General features: G+C 42.6%; 1 protein-coding gene across 2 annotated transcripts in view; it reads right to left on the bottom strand.

Annotated features, from left to right (window-relative positions):
* The window catches only part of DEPTOR (DEP domain containing MTOR interacting protein), a 79,884-nt gene extending 61,495 nt beyond the window's left edge, over nucleotides 1–18,389 (bottom strand). Inside the window, exons 1-2 of one of the 2 annotated variants that reach the window (XM_042035890.1) lie at nucleotides 18,283–18,389; nucleotides 18,021–18,116 (exon numbers count right to left, since the gene is read on the bottom strand). In XM_042035890.1, coding sequence (XP_041891824.1) covers nucleotides 18,021–18,106 — 86 coding nt within the window. In that variant the 5' untranslated portion in view covers nucleotides 18,107–18,116; nucleotides 18,283–18,389. The remainder of the gene's footprint in view (nucleotides 1–18,020; nucleotides 18,117–18,282) is intronic. The other variant, XM_042035888.1, reaches the window with a different exon arrangement.
* Nucleotides 18,390–22,997: the final 4,608 nt, after the last annotated feature.

The raw sequence follows: 22,997 nt of genomic DNA, 5'->3' as shown, positions 1-22,997 counted from the left end.
CTTTCAGTGGTCCTCGGCAACCCTGCTGAAAGCAAGAAAAAAAAAATCTGCCTTCATCATTAATAAAGTGTCATACTGCAGCAATATGTGAAATGCTTTTAGCAATTGTTTTCCATCTCTACACAAAACTCTTATCTAAATACTGTGCCGAGTAATCATGACTGTCATTAAGAATAAACATCCAGTACCTGACAGGTACTATAATGAGTAGTAAAATACTTAGTATTTTAACATACTACAGTTAACAAACTCGATTTTATACTGGGGCTACGATTCAAAATTTTTTATTCACTTCCAACATATACATAGGTCCATCTTAAAAGGAATATAGATGCAATACTATTTCAATATACAGTATATTGTATTAAAACCATCACACTTTGTTTATCTCTTCACATTCTAAATGAATAGCTTCCTTTCTTTCATGTTTAGTTTAACTGCATTACCAGGATTTATTTTTATTTTGAAAGAAGCTCTGAAGGCAGTAAGTGCAAAAGTACTCACTAGGAAAAGGCACTTTGTATTGCATTTCTTTAAATAAAATTTTAAAAATCCTACCATGTTTTGACACTGATACATGCTTTTTTACCTCCTACAGCTGGCAACACCACAATATGCAGGATGCTACACTGACCCAAGACATGGTTCAAGGGAGTTCATTCCACTGTCTTCCAGAAGTCTATTGAAATCCAGGGGTTGATCACTAAACTGTAAAACAAAACTGGAAAACTGATGCAGATTTTTAAACACTGAAAGTAATGATCCATTTGACTGGATTGCCTAGAGGCAATTAAATTGTTAGAGGATGACCTTCACAGTTCATAAATAGACATGGGGGAACAGGTAGGACTATAAAATGTAAAGCTGTGCACTAACAACAAAATGCTCTGCTGAAACTGAGAACTTGCAGGCTGAAAGCAACAGAGTAAAAAACAGCCGAATATGCAGTAGTGAAACTTTCACTTAATACAGGCTGAGACCATACAAAAACCAAGGGCAACCTTACACTGTACTAACAGAGATGTTTCCAGAAATGATGGGAAATTCAGTTGTTTATGTCATTGTATATGATACTACAGATAATCATCTAAATACTGTGCTTTGTTCATGACATCTCATTCAAGAATTGTAAGCTCAAAAAGATGCAATGATGTAGCTCTACTCTGGTATGAAAAATGATGAGCCAGTCTCATGAGCAGAGAGAAAAAGATACTGGATTGGGAGTCTGGCCTTACCTAGACAAAAAGTGAGAGGAACAGAATTGCTGTCTATAATCTTTCAGGTGAGTCGAAAGCAGAGAGCAAGAAAAGATATTTAAGTAATGCTGAGGGATACTAATGTAAGAATTAGACAAAGTTTTGGAGAAAAGATTTCTAATTCTTACCTAAGGCAAGAATTTAATTGACTTTCAGAGAACTGTAATAAATATACCAAAGGATTATGTATTACAATATTTTTCAGATAACCTTCCATTCCTGTGTTTGACAATTACATGATTCACACTGCTATCTCCAAACAACCTCGGGAATACTGTAGGGTGGAAGAATATCAGAGGCTGGCCTTTGAATGCATTATATCAGGATTCAGCCTTTTTAAAGTCCTGGTTCATGTCAGCTGCAAATAAGAAAATGTTCAAATGCTGCCTATATTAAGACACTTGCTGTTTACATTGAAGCTTTTATTACAAGTGTATATGCTAATAACATACATTCTATGTGTGTTATTCTATGTTTGCCAAAGCTCAGGAGCTGTAGGTACAACAAGAGATGTCCCCATTTTGTGAGCATGCTTCCTTGCTTTTGCCACAGGTAAACCAAGTTCCTTGGTTTTCATTTTTACTGTGCAAGCATACAATAGTCCTTACCTAGCTGACTGGAAGAATGGGGATTTAACTGGCCAGTCAACACCAAACTAGTGGCATGTTTTCCTCTACCATCTGACGGAAACCCTACAACCTTTGTGGCATACAACCGTGTCAAGACAGAGCTGGGGATCTGCTGTGAGGAAACCCCTTCAGCTGGGTACCAGCAAACACAGAGGGCAAGGGTCTGCTTTGCTTCCTTGCTAAATCAAAGTGCAGAAGCCAGGAGGAACTGCAATGGCAGAGGATCCTTCTGCCAGCTCCACAGCCCAGCTCTGCATTTTACCCTTGACTGAAATCTCTACGTATCTGAACTCAGTTGGCTTTCCTGCCTCCATGTGCAACATTCACTCATCCTCTTGAGATCCAGATCACCAGGTTTGCAGGAACCTCCAGCTTCTAACCTGAGATTTTGTGAAGTTACTGTGAAGAACCTTTCTATATAGTCACAGTCAGTTTGGTCTCCTTAGCCTGGAATTTGTCTAATTTTATACAGTGGCACATGACTATTTTATTTATTGAAATAATACAGAGTATGTAATTACTAAAGTGAATAAATCAAAATAGGTTAGAAGTCTAAATAGAATGAATTCCCTTAAGTTGTCTTGTCTTTGAGAGTAAAATATAAGCCAGTATGACCTTTCCAGCCAGCTGGAGGCAACAAATCAGTATAATCCTAATTAACATTCTGCTCATTTATATGTTTTCTTCTTACAGAAAATCCTGTAACATTCAGTAAGATTTCTCTGCAAGTGTCAAAAGAAAAAGAAAAAATAAACCACCATGTGCAGATGAAAAAATGAAAAATGTCTCAGAAATCTACTGACTACCCCAGACCACACTGAGTAGGTTCCAAACGAATGTACGCCAATGGTACCAATAATTTTACTCAACAATTTTGCAACATAACACTACTGCATTTATTTTTTAAACACAGAAAGGATTGTTCTCTGACACAAATGTTTTAATGACAAAAAACCATCCTATCTGCTTTAAATCTCTATCTAGGTCATGCAAACACATAACAGCAAGAATTATGGTATGTGAATTGAAGGGGATTACTTAATGGCATGAAGTTACTCACTGCCTACATTCTGGTAGGCTAATGAAGAACTTTATCATTAGGGAAAATCTATTATCAAAAAATCCTAGTTAAATACTGATTCTATTTAAAATATTTTCCTTTTGCAAAAACCTAGCCTGGGGATGGTTTTGTTTGATTAGCTCAGCATTTTTCTACATCCCATATAAATGATACGAACAGATACACAGCTGTGGCACAACCACTCTTCATGAATAGTTCCCTCTGTCAGGATGCTATCAAGGATCTTGTCTTGTTTGATTAGGCCTTGTCAAAAGCTCACAAGTATATAAGCTTTGAAAAGATAAATATTACAGAAGCATTCTTACTTTGCTCTTAAGATTAAATGGAAGTTTTCCTTTAAAGTAATAAATAAATCCCTAAGAAGTCCAGAGTTCTGCTGCTCTACTGAACAGCTTGCTCCCATTGCTGGGCCATGTGTTTGTCATTTCTCCTTCTGGGCAAAATTCTCTCTCCGCACATGCAGAAAGCTCAGTGAACAGGTATTTATGTGCTCTGACAATAAATCCAAAATGTGACTTCTTACTGCTTTAATAACTCAGAACATGCACCCTGACCCTTATTCACCAAGTAACAGCATCAACTCTACACACGCATCAGCCCCAGTAGAATGGTGCTGTATTTAGATTATAACAGCATGGTTATATTTACAACATACTCCAAACTTTGTCTCGGGCCTCAACTTGAATCCAAAACACATGTTGCACAGGCAGTTAGAGATAGACTTTAGATGGGCAACAGGACAAGAGGAGCTGAGTGGTTCAGGCCTGCACTGTGACTTTACACAGACTCAGATATTCACCTATCATTGGTGTAAATGGCCCAATGTGTATTAACCCAATTCATCACCTCAGGACCAGCCCTGACATCACCTGTCTTGAAGAAAGGAAGATCTGTAGGATCATGGCTATGGTTGCTCCTCAGATGGTTTGAACAAGCACAGTTGGTCAGACAGACCACAGGCACTGCAGCTGCCCAGGCACATGGATGATGACTACAGCATGTGCCAAGGTTTAGTCCCTTATTTGTGCTGGCTATCAAATCACAGTACAGTGTTAATTACGTCTTCATTTGAACGCAACCAAAACCAGTTGAATGAGAGAATCGCAGAATCATAGAAATGCTTATGTTGGAAAATACTTTTACGATCATCAAGTTGAACCCTTAACCCTGGCAAGTCCACCACTAAACCATGTTCCTAAGTGCCACATCTATACATCTTTTAAATACCACCAGAGATGGTGATTTCACCACTTCCCTGGGCAGTCTGTTCCAGTGCTTGACAACCACTTCAGTGAAGAAATTTTTCATAATGTCCAATCTAAATCTCCTCTGGTGCAACCTGAGGCCATTACTTCTCGTCCTATTCCTTGTTACCTGGGAGAAGAAATCAACCCCACCTGGCTACAGTCTCCTTTCAGGGAGTTGTAGAGAGTGGTCTCCCGTGAGCTGCCTTTCTCCAGACCAAACACCTCCAGCTCCCTCAGCTGCTCCTCAGCAGACCTGTGCTCCAGGCAGACTCTTCCCCAGCTCCATTGCCCTTCTCTGGACTCGCTCCAGGTCCTCAATGTCTTTCTTGTACTGAGGCACCCAAACCTTAACCCAGAATTCGAGGCGTGGCCTCAACAGCACCAAGGACAGGGTGACAATCCCTGCCCTGGCCCTGCTGGCCACACTGTTTCTGGTACGGGCCAGAATGCCACTGGCCACCTGGGCATACAATGGCTCACATTCAGTCACTGTTGACCAGCACACCCAGGTCCTTTTCCAACGGGCACCTTTCCAGTCACTCATCTCCAAGCCTGGAGCGCCATACGGAGTTGTGAACAGAATGCAGGACCTGGCACTTGGTCTTTTTGTATCTGATGAAATTAGCCTCAGGCCACTGATCCATCCTGTCCAAATACCTCTGTAAAGGCCTCCTATCCTCCAGCAGATCAACACTCCCACCCGACTTGGTATCATCTGCAAAGCTGCTGAGGGTGCCCTTGATCCCCTCATCCAGATTGTAGATAAAGATATACAACATTTCAGTCCATATGTAAGTAGGCTGTGCATATATGAACTGCTGAAACTGCAAAAGGTTTGTGGCCACTGAAGACATGAAACCATTGATCAAGTGGCCAACACCTTCTGTGCCCTTTCCTACAGGTTTTTCATTTTTTGAGAGGGAATACTGATATTTTACATAAAAAGATGTGCTGTGTAATTTTCAGCCTGAAAACAAAATTTCACAATTTCCAATCCACTGGAACTTTTCCTTAGCCACTGTATGTTTAAATAAATTCTTCTTTCCATGTTTATTGTGCTTGTCCTGAACAGCTTATGCAATCCTTTCTTTCTTCCTTCTTTGGCCCTGTAATGTCTTTCCCAAGAGTACTGTTGTTACTGGCCCCATGTAAAATCAGATGTTCCATATTCATCAGAAAAGAAAGTAACACAGAGTACAAACATATTTCATGTGAAATTATGTAGGAAACACTGGAAATTATGTAGGAAACACTGGAAATTATGTAGGAAACACTGTTCCAGCTGCTGCTGATTTACAGATTCAACCAAAAAAAGTAATATGAAATTCTTAATATATTCGTTTCGAGCAGCTCTAGCTCCTCTGTAGCCCAACAAAGTGAATGCAAGCAATTATCTTTCAACCACTGGTGTTTGATTCATTACAGTAGGCCCAAAGTATAGCACTTGGAAAAAACACCACTTTATAGAAAACTAAAGTGATTGGATTTTCCCCCATTATGAAATATTTTTAAAGGATCTAGTCCTTGCAACATTGCGATAAAGCACAATGGCATATAGAGAAAGCAAAAATTCCATGGTTTTTTGTGTGTTGGAAGAAATATTATTATTTTTAAATAGGTGGGATAATGGTTGGGCACATGGTTGATACAATCATGTCTTTGATGGCAGGATGGACTACAGGATGAGATGTGCCCCTCCAAGGGAAGAAAATTTTAATAGTTCAAATACCTTCTTCCCTCAATATGTGAATGAAAATCCTCTTTCCACAAGCAATGTTGGAGCTGCAAGACTACACTCAGGAACCTGTGCACACACTGTGCTCACAAATGAACTCCCAAACTGGTCCCTTTGTGCATAGTGTAATGGGATCTGAGAGTGTCATGCAGGCAGAGAGAAAGAAAAGCAGGTAGCTGGCCCTGAGATTACTGTTCCTCTTGTAAAGCCAGCAGGATTTCCAGCACCATGACCTACTGGCCTTACAGCACTTATTACTGTCAGTGTACACTGTCTCCAATCTTTTCCCTATTCTCATTCTTCAAGGATTGCTGTAAGACCAGCATGTCCCAAGTATGTACACTTAGGTTTCTGTACCCCAAGTTTTTGGATGTGAATCTACAGATCACAAACATCTTGGAAAGAAATCTTGGTGATGGGAAGAGTTGTGATGTTGACATTTGATGAATCTGAGGTAAAATCCTAGCCTAACTTAAAACATTGAGGTCAAGGGAGTCAGCTTGTCACCTTCACAACTTCCTAAAGATCTGTTGAAATAGAGAGATTTCAAAAGGTCTTGGGATTCATTTGGAAATGGATATATTTCTCATCCTTATATGTGCTTAGAAAGCTGGACAATGTGAGAGCAGTGGTACAAACAAATCTAGCTGATTTTGCACTGAAGTGGGTTAGGAGGCATTCCTGTAAGCCCTCTCACCAGTGTCACTGAGCAGATAATCATCTCTGATTACCAGCCAATAACAAAAAGCTGATAATATCAGCCACCACAGCTTAAAGAAGACAACACACTATGCCTTCACATAATATTCAGTTGGAAGGGATCTCTGGAGGTCATCTGGTCCAACCTATACTGAAAGTATAACCAGTTAGTACAAGTTGCTCAAGGTCATGTCCAGGCAAGATATGTATATTTCAGAGCTTCTCTGGACCCCTATTCCAATTTTTTACTTATCCTCCCAGAGAATAATTCTTTCCAAATATCTAATTAGAAAGTCCCTTGCAAATTATGACTACTGCCTCTTGCACCATCCCTGTGCACCTTGGAAAACTCTTTCCCCCTTTCCTCACATTTTCTCATTTTAGTAGTTGCAAGGCTGCAAGACAAGTTGCAGAAGTAAGAATCCCCCAGGCCTGTTCTTCTCTAGGCTGAGCAGACCCAGCCCTCAGCCCCTCCTTGTACATTGCATGCTCCAGCCCAACCCCAACCTGAGAGCCAGCCTTCCTTGGGGCTTGGGTCTTGTAGGAAGACAATTTTTTTTCCTTCTATTTTAGAGAGTTGCGTAATTTTGCATAAATTAAAAATAAATAAATAAATAAAGCTCATTAAAATAAAATAAAGCTTTTAATAAACCTCACTTTATTTCTCTGTTCAGTGAGTTTTTAAGAACCCATTTTCATCCCTTGTCTAATTAGACAGGTAGTGATATGATACCAACGGCTCCTATTATGGACCCATTTTTCTTGTCACAGAGATCTACTTATTAACCTCATTTAACCTCATCTATTTCTACCAATTCCCAAAAGACTTGAAAGGTCTGAGTTTGTCCAACATGCTGTGAGTTTTGAAAATGATTGTCCAAGACAAGTCTTTAAGCTTCTAGACACTCTCAAAATGGTATTTGTACAATTTCTTTTGGGAGTTGTACATAATGCTACTTTGAGCTTCTTCCCATGACAACCTCCCTCTGTTTGCACAGAACATGCAGCAAAATAGCAGTTTAAGCTAAGAGTTGCTTTTTCTACATCCAAGTAAACATAAATTAATTTCAGCTAGAGGAAAGTGTAAGTTAATTACATCCTGAGCATCAGGAAACAACAGCTTTCTACTATATCGCCCTAATTTCTGAGCTATACAATTATATGCTACTGCAAAAAAGGATGCATGATTATCAAGACAAGAATCTTTTCAGAAAAAAAAATGAAAGGAAATTGTTCCATTGCTGACAATCAGTGCTATAAATACTGTTTAGCTAATATCTTTTCAGAAGTCATTTCCATTATTTGCAATCCTAACTTCGAGTGATGTGTCGGCTGTGTGTTGTCAGATTCTCCTTTCAAAGAGGATGAGCATAAATGTTGGACTGATTCCTCAGATAAGCCCTCAAAAATTCAGCTTCTTGTGAATATTTTGCAATACTCATTGGAATTAAATTAAAAATCATTGTTTTTACTAACCATACTGTAATAATGCCTTGCGTTTGCTTTGCCTCTTAAATCAGGGCCAAGACTGGCTTGTGAAAACACATAGGGACTCGCAGGCCTGCTTTAAGCAGCCACAATGCCTTGAAGACACAAGTCACAACGTAAAGAGCAACAGATAAGACATACAAACACTTCTTTTTAACTGCCAATAAACTCATTTGGCCTAATATGAAGGAAAGTGGTGCAGACACAGAGCCGGGGGTTGTACAGCAGTTCAGCTGAACGCCAATAGAAACACTACAGAAAAACACCCATCTTGGTAACAGTACTTAGTGTGAGAAGCAAGGAAGCAAACCCACACAAACCACCATGAACACGAAGTCAAAGGCTACTGTGCTAGATAGCCTGTGTGTTAGTGGGGGTGGGAGAATCTTCCCAAATCAGGTACAGCATATCAGATTCATAAGGGATAAATGCGATAGCTCTGCATCAGCAGAACTTTGGTCGCTGCAGATTCCTTGTGCAATGCCCTTTTCAGGACAGCTGTACCACTCCCTCAGAAAGTTTAAGTTCTGTTTCAAATTCTCCTTCCCTATTATTTTCCACCTCAAGTCTTCTTCTACGCACTGTCCTCAACAAACGTCATCTTGTCTGAATCTTACCTAGCATTACAGCTTGGAAATGTAGTTCCCACAGCTCTTGAGAAGAATAACGGTGTCCATCTCCCCAATTCCTTCCACTGCCTTCTCCTCTTCTGTCATACCAAACACAGTATTACTATACTTGACTTTCAAGCTCCCACCTTTGCTATCACCATCTCTTAGGTGCATTGGCTTTTTCTCTGATCAGCCATTTAGTAGCAGTTTGTCATTTGATTTTTAACCTTCAAGTGAGCATCTCTGTGCTTGCTGCCTTAATAGAGCAGGGCCCCTCACCCAAATAGCCACAGACCTGTTTGGATGGAGTCACCCAAATCTTGTCTAGCATTGCTATGACCTCTACCAAAAACCTGACATGTAAACAAGCGTCGAGCGGGGCAAGAATGGATGAAAGGGGTGAGAAGGGGCTCCTGGACTGGCAGAGTTGTACTTTTAACATCAAGAACTGATTCCCTGAGAAGCCAATCTCACTGTAAGGTCCCCATCCCCTGACCTCAGGCCAGCAGACCTTATCCCTTACACTGTCACTGCTGCTAGTTTGACATGATGATAACCTGGCTGAGCCAGGTTCAGACTGTTCACCATGGGCTCAGACATGCACCAGCAGTGCACCAGCCATGTAGCAGAAGCCCCAGTCCAAGGGAATTGGGCTGCTCTTCTTTACAGCAGTAGCCAGACACATTGGACCAACAGCCCAATGTGTAAATGTACAAAACCCACAGCATGACCTACCCCTGGTTCCTCACAGAAACCTGAAAACTCTTACCTGCCTGCAAATCCCTGTGACATAGCTGTGGTAGCCCACGTACCCAACCACACAATTGCAAGGAAATGAGGAATTCCAGCCTTGTGATGTGAAAACATGCTTCGATATTCGCTCTGAATTAGCAAGTGCAATCAGGAACATTTTTTAATTATTTGCAACTGCACCTTTGAGATCTGAACACATTTACTGTATTGAGGCACTGCTAAGACGCAAACTATGGAAGCTGTAAAAGGCTGATAATTAAGGTCAGGGTTGCCTTCTGAAGTAGTGCTGTCACACTGGTGATAAGCTGGTCAGGCAAATTGCACAGCACAAATTTCAAAACACATGAAATGTCAGTATTTGAATGTCCATTCATGCATAATACTGTGACAAGAGTGCAGAAGGAAAGGTAAAAGCCTCAAAAGAAAAAAAACATTGTCAAACTTAGTCTCTGTTCCTGTCCAGTAATAGCATGTGCATTGGGTATTTTAAACTCAACAACACTTTTACAATCTGTCTTCTACTGGACTCTGAAATTTTTAAATAGGAATCCAGCCAATTAAGCCCTGAGGGGGTGGTCAAGCAAACCCAGCAATGGCTGCTGCCACAATTCCCTCTCCCTGTACTTGACCACGTGTTTCTGCTGGCTCCTTCACCCCAGTATTGGCACTGGTCTGACTTCATGCTGAACCTGTTTAGAAAGTTAGATTTTTCTTATTTGGCTTCAGCTGCTTCAGTTCCCTGAACTCCCGATCCCAGACAAATACCCATGCTAAGTGCAAGGGAAGTGATAAGAGCAGGGCAGGAGCAGCCTACAGTTAGATCTGCTCTATCAGTAAACCACAGCCTCAAACCACACATATTTCAGGGACATGGGTGAAGCCAGCACCCATTTCTCCCCCTGTACTTCTTCAGAGAAAGCTTTTTTGTGGTCATGTGGTAAATTGGTTTAAAAAACTGACTCAACTGAAATACCAGCCTCCCAAAAGCTCTGCTGATCACTTCCCCAGTGCAGGTCACCATACGGTGATGGTCCAGAGATGCTTAAGCTAGTCCAAAGGAGGGGAAGCACAGAGGAGGGAACCAGAAGGCAAGAACACCTATTTAATTGCAGTGGTTTATACATTAAAATTGTTTAAAATATATGGTTTACATATCCTGATCTTGCTTAAGAACAAAACCAAAAACCCATGATTAACATTTGAAATGCATCCTTCCCTCGACAAATGCCAGTGGTTCTGCTGAGACGTCAAGCTTTACACTTTCTGTCTTTATTAACCTTTAGAGCCTCAACACAGTTCTTCTTCAAAGACTATATACACAAACCAAAGCTGATTAGCTCTTGCTTCTTCCCCAGGCTTTCATCCTCTTTGCCAGTTCATCAGTTTAACCTCTTCCCACTTATTTTGAGGAGATGACTAGCCTTGAACACAGGAAAAAAGTATCTGTGAGTTAGCAAAGGGACCCACACAAGTCTGCTCTGCCAGGATGGTAGAAGCCAAGAGAGCTAGCAGAATAACAATACCAGGGTTATGAAAATAAAAAGCAGAAGAAGTAGCAAGAAAGTTAGAAGGCCCTGAGCCTCAGAAGGGAATGTCTTGTTTCTGAGAGCAGACCCCAAGCCCAGACCTACCACCAAGCTGGCACTCAGTGCCTGGACATTTAGTGACGGGGCTAAAGAAGTCTGTTTCAGGAGTTTAGCTGGACTGCAGAGAGGCTGACATTTGCTGCTGTGACAATATCCCTTCACTTTCTTACGTTCTACATCACAGAAAGCACTGAAATTCTGTGAGTCCTATGCTTGAAAAAGTACTGGAGTCTACAGATACAAGAAATACCTCAATTAAAATGAGATGCACTGGTTCCTCCCTCATCCTTGTCCTTACTATACAATAGTAAAAGCTGGCTGACCTCCCTCCTGGCTCCAGTTTGGTCTCTTACTTTACTGATGTGACTCTGGGAGCTGAAAAGGGCAAGATCCTTTCCTGAACAGAGTACCCAGAGTTCCCTACCCATTTCGGTACACAGTAGCTTCTCTGCATCTCCACACTTGGGAGTTATTTCTCTCTGTGCTTTCAGGATGCCACTCCCGGGCTTGGGGTCTGACCTCCCAAACCAGAAATCCCAGTGCTGATGAAATCCCACTTTGGCAGCTTCACACGGACCATCCCTCACCATTCAGAACCCACCACTGCTGCAAGACACTGCTACCAACTGCAGCCAAGATTTGTGCTGCAAGGGCTTTATTCTTCTTCAGAGCATACAGCAGCTACCCCTGTTGGGACCTGATAAATAGCTCAAATTCCTAGGCACTATCACTACACAAATAGTGAATAATAATGACAAGTAATAGGAGGACTTCTCTGTCACAGTGCCAGCCTATGGCCACTGCTCCCACAGAAGCAGGGATCGTGTAGTAAACGCAAACCAAGATTGATTTTGGCACATTAATTCTGCCCTCCCTGCATGACCATCAACATCGAAACAAGTTTCCTTCACTTTTTCATAGGCAGCTCCTCTAACATGAAATATATAAAAAATATTATTGCGCATGCTATACACATCAACTAGCCTGCTGATCTCTGCTAACCTGAAACAAAAGTTAATGATTGACTCCATCTGGAATGGAATACATAAAATACACAGCACAAAGCACTCATACAACATTTGCCTTCCTATATACACAGTGAAAGAACGATCACTATTTGCACATGCGTTGTTAACTACTTGATCTCTGAGCTGCACTTGAGGAAAGCTGCTGATGGCAACAACTGAATTATTAAAAGGCATAGCTAAAAGGAAAGAACTAAGGAAACAAAGCCTTACATCTTCATTTCTAGAAAGGTTGAATAGTCCCAATTTTACTGAAGAACATGAGAAATTGAAACTCCTGGCCCAGGAATCTCACATATATATATATATATATATATGTATACATATATATACACAGATGGGACTTGTCATTAGCATTAGTACCAATAGGCAAGATTGAAACACGTGAAAGGGTGCATCACATATCAAAGACTCTAGAAAAAAATGAGCATATAAATTTGAAACACTTTTTTTAAAATTTAAATCATATGCAGTAATAAAAATATGCAATTGAAATTGTTGTTATAGGGCAGAGTTAGTGGGAAACCTTGGTTTCAGAGCACTTCATTTTGCAGCCTTATCCACCTTCACTTTGACGTCTTTTCTTCCAGTGTATCACTCTGGTGAAACCCCACAGAGAAAACCAATGATTTTTTGCTTGATTTTGGAAAACAAATTGGTGAAAGGGAAATTATTTGGACAGAGATTTCTGGAGGGGTCTGTTCCACAGAGATTTAATGATATAATCTCTGTGTTCTACCCACCCTGACGAAGTCAGCATACAAGGGTCTTCTCAAGTGAGACAACTGAAAACTTACTTTTTTCAGGGTTAGTTTCGAACCCAATCAGTAGCTCTTGGCTAAGGGAAATGCAACCACTGGTGAAGGAAGTTGCAAGAAAAATATGCAGGGGGTAGAAAAATAATCCTCCCCTGAAGAGGAAGTACAAAATTTGATTGTTTTAGGCAGATTACAAAATCTCATCTTAACAAATTCTGTCAATTCTTCAAACGGCATACATGTTTAACATCTGAGGACTTGAGAATAAGTGACCTCTAGACAATTGTATATCTCAAATCCTTTTAGAGTCAAAGCTTACACCAGAGTCTTAACACACTTTCAAACACAGTGATAGTGATTTAATAAAATCTGTAACTATACAGTTTATATAATCCTGCATCATAGTAATACATGAACACTAAGGGTCGTTTGATGGCATTGCTCTAGAAACTGTCACTTTACATGCCATGGGCTTTCTGCACCTTAGAGTGCCAATGAACTTTTCAATCCTACCACCATGAAAAAGAGTTGACTGTTTATTGCTCAGAATAAGAAAAAAAGTTATGGACCTGTAGGTGCTACCATCCTTCACAAGTTAATGACTCTGAAAGTTATGCACTCTAATATGGCTTCTGAAAGTGATAAGGTTCCTGAAGTGAAACCTTTGGAAGACCAGTGAAAACTGGTTTTGTCTTACAGCTTCAAAATGTGTAGCTGTTTACCATGTAAAACCTTTTACCTTTGTAAAACAAAACTCATACACCAACTCTGACAAAAAGGCAAACAAATTTTTGTTGAATCTTTTGTCTCTTCCAAAAGAAAGAAAAATCTCTAAGAAACATGTTTCATATTTCTCTAAGTAGAAAGAAAAACAAAGCTGATTATAAGAACTATTCTGTCAAAATCACTGCCTCATCTAGAGAAGTCTCATAATTATTTACTCAACTAGTTAATAGAAGTGTGAATAGGGAAGGATGTAGGTTCTTGTGAAAGCTGGTGATAAAGATGGATCCAAAAGTCTGCAGAGACATTAATGTCATTCAAGTTACACCTGCTACAGAGAACTGCACCACATATACAGTGGCAATAATAGGTGTTTAAATATTGCTGCTCAGTCAACTGATGCCTGAGGATTCCTGAATTACCAGGCACATTTTCTGCAAGAAATGAGGGACTCTTGGGAGATATACAAGATTTTGGTGACAATCCGGCATCAAGAAACAATTAGCAGACGAGATTTCAGACACCCCTAACTTGTAAGTTAGGGAATCAGCATCTATATCAAAACATGCCCATTGAAACTTCTGGTTGCCAGAGGGCAAGATCAGCTCTATCCCTGTCAGTGCTCCAACCCAGACATAATACTTTAATCCTTCTGCAAACAGTGCTAAAATGGGCACAACCTGTTGCCTTCAACTGTATGGGAAATGAGCTTGGAATTGCTCTGCTTCTGATAAAATTCTTACCAACTTCTGTAGTGCAGTTATTAAGCTTCCAACAATGACTATCCAAAGCACTAAGGATGTGACACCTTCCTTCGAGCACTCCCAGCAAGGTCAAGGAAGCTCAGGGACATTCACTTCCCCAGGGCTGTACCACGCATGGATTTGCCAGCAGGGATGTAGCAGGGTGGAGGCTTCAAAGGGCTCTCCCAGTCCTGAGGAATCTAAAGGCCCCTTGATCGTCTCAAGCACAGCTCCCAGTTTCTTCAGGAGACAGTTCCATATCCATCACTTGTAACTTATGGAGCCTTTTAAGGGCAGTGCTGTTGCAACCTCCTCAGAAGAGAGAGCTCACCACTGAACAGCTTTAGGGTCTCTGAATCTGCAGCAAAACAGAGGGAAAAGCTGAGATTTTGGGTGGTTGGAGCTGTCAGGCAGCCAGAGCCTCCACAGTTTGTCCCTGCAGGACCATCAGTGCCAAAGCTCACAGCCAGATCGTGCCCATCCCAGCTCTCACCTTGCTCTTGCTAATCTCCTGCATGGCAGCAGAAGCTGACAAAGGGTCTGTTCTGGCGTGTCACACTGCTGAAATCTTCAGCTCTCCTTCACAGCTGTCAGCTTAATAATTTAAAGGCTTGCCAAGAGCCAAACTTCAGAAGTCCTCACTTTAAAAAATGTTTCTATTAACCATTAATGTTTCTATTAACTTAATGCTTCTATTAAGTAAGAGTCAGGCTTTTGCTCAGACAGCTACTGGATATAGAGGCAAAGGACACTACCAGATGTAAAAATTCACCATGCCATCTAACACATAGCTCAAGATCTTGGGTTTTTTTCCAAAAATCATCCCACCCATGGGCCAGGATTTACATGACAGCCTGTGCCAGCAGCCAGCTTCCTGGGTGCCAGCTGACATTACACACACCAGGGCAGAGGCTCCTGACCTTGCAAAGGCAAAACACACATCACAAGCAACCAAGAGACAGGAACAAGGAGAAGGAAAAAACTCTTTGTCCTACTCCTTTCCCTCCCCTAGCTACTGTGCACTTGCCTAGGGAGTGGAAGGGTGCACAGGGCTTCCATTCCCACCACAGGCACTGCCAGTGTGCAAAGCCAGCCTTGCCAAGGTGCTGCTCAGACAACTTTAACCCTCACTGTGTCAGATCCCTGCCAGAGAAGGACAGATGTGAAACAGCCCACGGGAATGAGAACTATAAGGCAACACATGAGGCCAGAGCAAGACAGGCACTATGAACTTTGCGAGGAATTTAAAGCAAGCAGCTCTGGTAAGTATTTGAGTTTAGACACACGTGCTGTTTGGTCTAGTACAAGAGTGCTTTAAATACCTGTGTTTGGTTGGGCTTGTGTAAGTAACACCATGCCCACAGTTTCATTTTACACTTTTACTCCTAAGTTATGTGCTCATCTTGCATGCACTTTCACCCAAATACACACATAATCACCTGTCTGGCTGCATCATTCCCACTGGGGGCTTATCGTGCAGTTGTAAGCATCACTAAGAATAGAGTACAGCATGTTTCCTTGAGTGCATGTGTGCTGGTTTTCTATATCTGTTTGCCTGCTCCAAAGGCTGATGATAGAGCCTGTCTTTGATCCTGAAAACACTCCACATTTTCATTTAGCATTAACAATTATATGCTTATCTTGGACAGGAAAAGGGAAACTTTAAATGCAGGGTTGGCTAAAAATTGTCTGCCAGCCAGTTTTCTATCACTTATTTTGTGGCTTTTACTGCCTGGAAAATTGAAGAATATAAATCCTTTTCACAGAGTATTCCAACAGAAAAACATAATGAAGTTAAGAAAAAATTGGGGTAGCAGACAATTTTGGGCGCAGTTTCACAATACAGTTCCAGCTGATCCAACAGATCACTGCTATCCAAATGGAAATCTTCTGTCTTCTCCACCAGCTCCACTTCTTCCTCCTGGTTCCATATTCCCAACACCTATCTTCTGTGCCGTCTGGAAGCCAGCAGGTTAGAAAATTAACCTACCCACCAAATCACCACATTGGATCTGCTTTCAAGAAGTCCAAGAAGTTACATGAGAAGGAACAAAGAGGAGGTGAGACTACACTAGTGGGGAGTAGGAAAAGGGCCAGAAGGAGAGTGGATCTCCCCGTTCAGCAGTAGCCAGACATTATGCACACTGACTTGTTCAGAAACTCACCCTCCAAGAAGATCTAAGCTACTTCTTAGAGATTCATGAAGGAATGTCCATAAGTAACTTCACAGGATGGGCAATTATTATTTTATTTCTGCAGATCACCTTGCCCAGAAAGACCACCATGTTTCGATACCTTAATAAATAAAATCACAAATATTATTCTTGATTGCAACATTGATGAGCTGATTCTTGGAGCCTGATTCTTGGAGCCTGTTTCCTCAGTTTCTCCTTAGGGAAAGGTTGCAAAGCTTTTACATTTACATTTAAATATGAGGTATACAGAAAGATTATTGTGATCCTTATTTTGTATTAGCCTTAAATCTTCAACTTCTGGTAACATAAATAGGAACAGCAGGATTCTTACCTGGCACCAAATCCACCATGCAGGACCTGTGCCAGTGCACTCTGTCACCTTAAGTTTCACTTCAGGCTACTTTTAAGTAGAATCTCAAACTTGGAGCAGGCAGGCAGTGGTGTGTACTGGAGCCAGATCACCAAAATAACATTTACTTGCCAAACAGGAGTATCACTGGTGTGCATCACAAAGTGACAGTTCTCCTGACTTCGTGGATGAAAACAGTAACAGTGTCTACACTAGCACCAATGATGGTATCTCCCAAAGCAGAGAACATTTCTATCACTTTGTTTATCTGGCATCTGAGCAAAAAGTTTAAAAAAATTCGAGCAAAAACTACTGGGAAAATATTTTTACCATCTCTTTCTAGCTACTTATATAACACATTATAATGGGATTTTTCTTCCTGAATCAGAAGATGGTCCATCCCCAAACTGAAATTATTAAAATTACTTTTTCTCCTCTGTACTGTATAGGTACAGCCGGCACACATCCAGCATTCATCACAGAAATTAAAAATTAACTGAGTCAGGCATTTTTGTTCAAGGCTCCTGTGCTGCTCACAACTCCACTCACACAGCACTGTTAATTGCTGCTGGCATTGACAGTAGGGATCCTCTTCCATCTGCTGGGACCAGCTGATGCAAAATAAAAACAATCCCTTGGAGTGAGGCGCAGCTCTGCAGGGTCAGTGCCCGGCGCCGGTGCCAGTGCCGGCCGGGCTGTGCAGGAGCGCTACCCTGCGCTCGCCTCGGCTCTCCGTGGGGTGTTGAGACACTTAATCGCTTACGGTTTCTTTGGGGTTTTTAATCTTTAAAGACGCCACTCTCCTGCACCGTTTGATGCCTTTAGTGACGCAGCAGCCTCTCCCCAGCGCCTCCTGTTCCACGCAGGGGAGCACAGACACCCGCGGCAGAAGCCCCCCGTGCGGTGCTTCACCTCCCTGGGCTCGCAGCGCCGGCTGCGGCCCCCTCGTCCTCCTCGCTGCTGAAAGCGCGGCCGGAGCCCGGGGCCGCGATGGAAGCAGGGCAGGTGCGCCGGTGCAAAGAAAGTTCGCAGGGACAGACCCTCGCCCTCCGCCCCCCAAACCTCCCTCTCCCGCCGTCAGAGGGGCTGCTGCTGACCCCGGGTACGCGTCCCCGGAAAAGCGGGAGGAAGGCACCGCTTACCGGAGCTGCTCGCCGGTGAGCAGGACCTCGGCCATGTGCTCCAGCTCCGCCGCTTTCTGCTGCATGCTGCTCATGCCCTCCTCCATCGCCGCCGGCCTGCGGGCACAGCACCGCCGGGTGAGGGGGGACCGGGGACCCGCCGCCCCCCGGCCGCGCTGCCCCCGCCGGCAGCTCCGGGGCGCCTCCCCCCCGGCCCCGGCGGCCGCGGAGCTCTTCGCGGGGGTGCAGGCAGCGACAGCCACCTCCTGCAGCTCCAGCTCACCTGAGCGCCTCAGGTCACTTTTCCCCTCGGCAGGCTCGGATCCCCCCCGCCGCTTCCCGTGTTATTGTGTCACTGGCAGGCGGAGAAACACATGGCTGCAGCCGCCGCCGCCGCAGCCGCGCTCGCCAAGGCAGCAGCGGCCCCCCCCGGCTGTCACACGGCAGGGTCGGCGCTGCCCCCGCGGGAAGGGGCCGGCTCCCCGCCGGGGGCTGCGAGCCAAGCGGCTGCTGCCGCTCCCCTCCCCGCCCGCCCCGGCTCGGGAGGCAGAAGGCGGCCGCGCACGGAGGAGCGCAGCGCTCCCCGCCCGTGGCTCCCTTCCCGCGGGTGCAAAGTCCCGCGTCCTCCTTTCAACGTGGGGCTGCCGGGAGGACGGGCTGCTCGGAGGAGCCGTGCGCTCGGAAGAAGCCGATCCGACTGCACGGGCGGAGATGCGACTGCTGCCCGCTCAGGTAGCGCGGGCTACGCCTTGGCAGTGATCCTTGGAGATGCAGCGCGGGGCGGACAGCAGAAAGGGAGGGAGCTGGTGATCTGGGGTTTCACCCTCAAAAACTGCTACTGCCCTCCTGCTGTTCACGTTTCTGCTTATCTGCCATCCAGGGGTTATTTTCAGACCCTGGTCCCCTCCTCACGTCAACTCTTTGTCTCCAGGCGACAGAGGATGCAGAATTCTTGAGGGCAGAGGAACATTTTGTCTTGGCAACGGGAAATAAATTGCAAGGTCAGGAACACTGTCAACATTTTTGATGGGAAAAAAAGGTCGGCTTTTTCTTTAATGAAGTCCAGGAGGAGGCATCTTCTGCAGTGGTCTAGCCATGGTTTTCACTTGCAAACACATGTAATACCTTGACTGCCTACTCATTGCCTTTATTTCTGCCTGCACATACTCTGTGTGCATGGAAATTGTGTCTGCTAAAGTACTTGCAATACTGTCATCGATTCAGAACCAAAATGATAGAACCACAAGAACAACTAAGAATGAATCAAGGGAACCTAGTAGTAACCAGAGTGCAGACAATGGGAAGAAGGTATTGTTTACATGGCCCATAGTAGACTTCTGGCATTTATTACCAAAGGTGACTCTGGATGTAAAAGAATGGACTTGGAACCAAGGAGAAAAATACTTGGAAAAGAAATCTACATAGGGTTACCAAGCTAACAGCAGCCACATCCAGCTCAGGGAATTCTCTGTTCTAAAAATAATTGTCTCACAAGGCAAGCACTTGTGTGACATTTCATATGTGCTTTCCCTGCTGCTCCCTAAGCATCTGTTTATAGCCACTGAGATGAACACAGGACTAGATGGCCCTTTGGTTCAATCCAGTAGAGTTTAATGCACCTTTGTGGGTCTCAAAGAGCACTAGGGTCTGTAAACGGCAAAAGGAGAAAAGCACAATCTGCCTTCGTTTCATTTGGGCCAGAGACAGGGACACCTCAGGACTGTAAGCACTACAGTTTGAGATTACTTTCTGTAAATTTGGAAGACACACAATCTGAATACTTGCGAACACCCTCTAATTCCCCTCACACTGCAAACATACAAAGTACAGATTCACAGAGCTCGGAACAAAAAGGGAATTGAAACAACCATCTCATCTGACCTAATCTTTAGGACAAAGAATGTACACAATAATTTTTATCAAGCACTTTATCACATGAATGAAGGAAAGACAATTTCAAGGGAGTGTACATTGCAGACATTCCTTGGTTCTGTCACCTGGGTTTGGCTGATTTCATCTGTTCACTGTTGCTAAAAGGAGATACACTGTTCTTCCAGGCTCTGGCAGGACAATCTGCAATGTGTCTTATGTTGGTTTTCCCACTTTGAGGACCCCTGCTTGTTGCAATTCAATTCACTGAACAGGCAGAAGAGTACCAGAAAGTGGAGAACTTTCTTCTGAGCTAGTGAGCAGAGCTGCGCAGATGGTTGCAGGGTGCAATGAGTGCCAGTGCCGACACCAAGGTAGAGTGGGCCTTAGCAGCTTGAAACAGGAACAAAAGAGGTGTAAGAGGGAGAAGAAGCTGTCTTTCTGCAGTGACAAGGTATCACGACAGGGTGCTTATGGAACTGCAGCCTGAAATCCATATCTTTCCTTGGACAGTTCTGCAACTTGGAAAATGCAGGCCAGTGCAAATTCCTGTACTGGGTTATTTAATGATTATAGAATTTTGTGTTGGCCTTTGCACACTGATATCCCATTTGTAATTTGTTCCACATGTTCACACTGAAATTTCTTACAGTTACAGTTATCCTGAGAGGAAGGAATTGGCTATCAGTCACTCCAAGCCTGCTGTCACCCAAAAAGGTTAATTGACATAACCTTGAAGGGTCATGTTTCAGCCAAAAGCCAGGAAAAAGCTACACAAAATAACCTGATTGGATGTTTGCAACTTGTTTTTAATCTACAGACTGCTATAGAACATAAGGTCTAGCAAAAAAGTAGGCTGTGTTCACCCTTCCTCCCAAGGGAGACTGGTCATGAAGACTAAGACACTCCTTTAAGTGGTAGGACAGCATGTGCAGAGTCTGAAATCCTGACAGCAAGAGAGAGAGAGAGGCATCCCTCTGAGACAACCTCCAGGAAGTAGATTGATTTCTTTTTTCAGATATAGGATCAATTTTAGAAGTCGGTGCCTATTTTAGATATGAATACATGAGTTTTACCTTAGCATGGCTGAAGTTAAGTGAGATGAAGGTAGCTAGCCAACAGTAAGGCATTCCTCAGCCAAAAGCATGAGAGATCTTTGAGCTAGAGCCCTGGGACGCTTCAAAACTTGTCCTCCACAACATCAAGAGAGTAACAAAAGCTGTATAGGTCTGCTGGAAGGTTGGTATCACAGGTGTGAGGGGAAGCTCAAGTGTCTTCCAGTGAGTTTTGATGACACTAGAAGCTCTCTGGCATGCAGTAAGGTATAAGGCTGCACACTTGAACTGCCAAGGTCACAACACTCTGTGGAACCTCATGCATGAATAGGCACATTGTATTAGAGGACTAGGTTTAGAAAACATGTTAGTAAGTTGTATAAACTTTCTTATCTCGTTTAGTAAATGCTCAAGTGGTGAAACACTAGATGTTTACATAATGAAATAAGAATATTGCTTTCACTGCTTTGAAGGCTATTGTATCTGTGGCCTACATTTTGACTCAATAAATTAATCTGGTATTTGATAAATTAATTCTTTAGTCTCACTAATCAATCTTCTGCAAGCTTATTCTAACACAAGACATCCTCATGAAAGAATTACAAGTATTCATGTATATATTTCTCATTTCTCCTATATCCTTGTTTTTGAGTCCCATATAAAGTTCTTTGCTTTCCCTTGCTGGGATGACTAGAGCTTCTTAAACAGGAAAATGACACAGATGCAAAAGATGGTGAAGCACTTCAGGAACAAAAGGTATTAGCAGGTAAGCTGTTGGATGGTTGTGGGGTTTTTTTTCCTAACATCTTTTGCATAAGAGACAGCATTATGTAAACACCAAATTTAAAAATACTTGGTCACTCTCTTTGCTGAGAAAGACAAATACAAAATGGTTTTTGGCTTTTAAGTTGACCTTTTATTTAAGTAGCTCTTGAAATAGTCATGGAAATTTAGTGTGAAGGTTTTTTCCTATATTCCCATGCTTATTTGCAAAGAGAGCTCACTTGTCTTTGTGTTTCAACTGGTTGACTTCCTTAGCACTAGAGGCCTGGGAAGGGGAACCATAAGAACTACCAGGTATTGTCCAATCTCCCCTCCTCTTTTCAGGCTATGTACAATAGTGTTTCACATACATGGAAGTGCAGAGATTACATTCACTGCTGCTCTAAGTTTGAACCATTGAAGTTGCCTGCTAGGAACTGCTCATAAGAATCAGTGCTTGTATGATTCAAAGGAGAGAATGCATCTCACCAAGCTAATTTTAGTCTCGTGATAAACCACAGGAAAAGCTAGTAAGTTTTCAGAAAAAAAAAAGAAAGAAGAAAAAGGATATGTTTTAAACTTCTCTTTTTCTATTATTGCATCCAAGTTCCTGCAAAAGCCTCCATGATAACAAAAGGAATTTTTCACCGTCCGTCCAACTTTTGAGCACTAGAGTGAGACTCATATCTGTTTAGATTCTTATATTTCATGTGTCACTGACCTGGTAGTTGTTACAATAGTGAGCTGAAGTGCAGAGAAAAACGCATTTTGATCCTGAGATATGCAGAGACAATCTGAAAGGGGTTTTCTAAGCCTGTCCTTACACAGCTTTTCCATTTTGCATTAAATATTCAAACACTTACTAGGCCAGACAGAGGTAGCGAGGTTCCTGTGCAGACTGACAGCTAAGGCATGACCAAGAGATGGGTACCTGCTTTAGTGCTTGCTCTTGTGAGCAGGTAAGTATTTTATAGAAACAAGCAGCTATAATAAGGTAAAAGATCAGAAATTTGCATTAGACCAGTAACCCAAATAATTCCAGTTGACAGTATGCTCTGTTAAACCAGCATTTTGCACTACCCAATGCATGTTGACATTTGTTCTGTCCACTCAAGTCCCCCTACTTTATTATACCTGGAATATTTTCTAATTCCTCTTATTTCATATATTCATTTGTTGTGCAATGATTTCTAATTTTGAGCATCACAAAAATATTTACAAGTCAAAAAGCACCTGTAAACCTGTCTGATATCTCAGGTTTATCTTTAAAGACGTTCTTATGTATTTCCAGTAGTTTTTTGTTTGTTTTCTC

Source organism: Corvus kubaryi, unplaced genomic scaffold (assembly GCF_017639235.1).
Source record: "Corvus kubaryi isolate FWS band 111438036 unplaced genomic scaffold, C.kubaryi_AGA036_p1.0 37385, whole genome shotgun sequence".
Lineage (NCBI taxonomy): Eukaryota > Metazoa > Chordata > Aves > Passeriformes > Corvidae > Corvus > Corvus kubaryi.
This window is presented reverse-complemented; position numbering and strand designations above follow the sequence as displayed.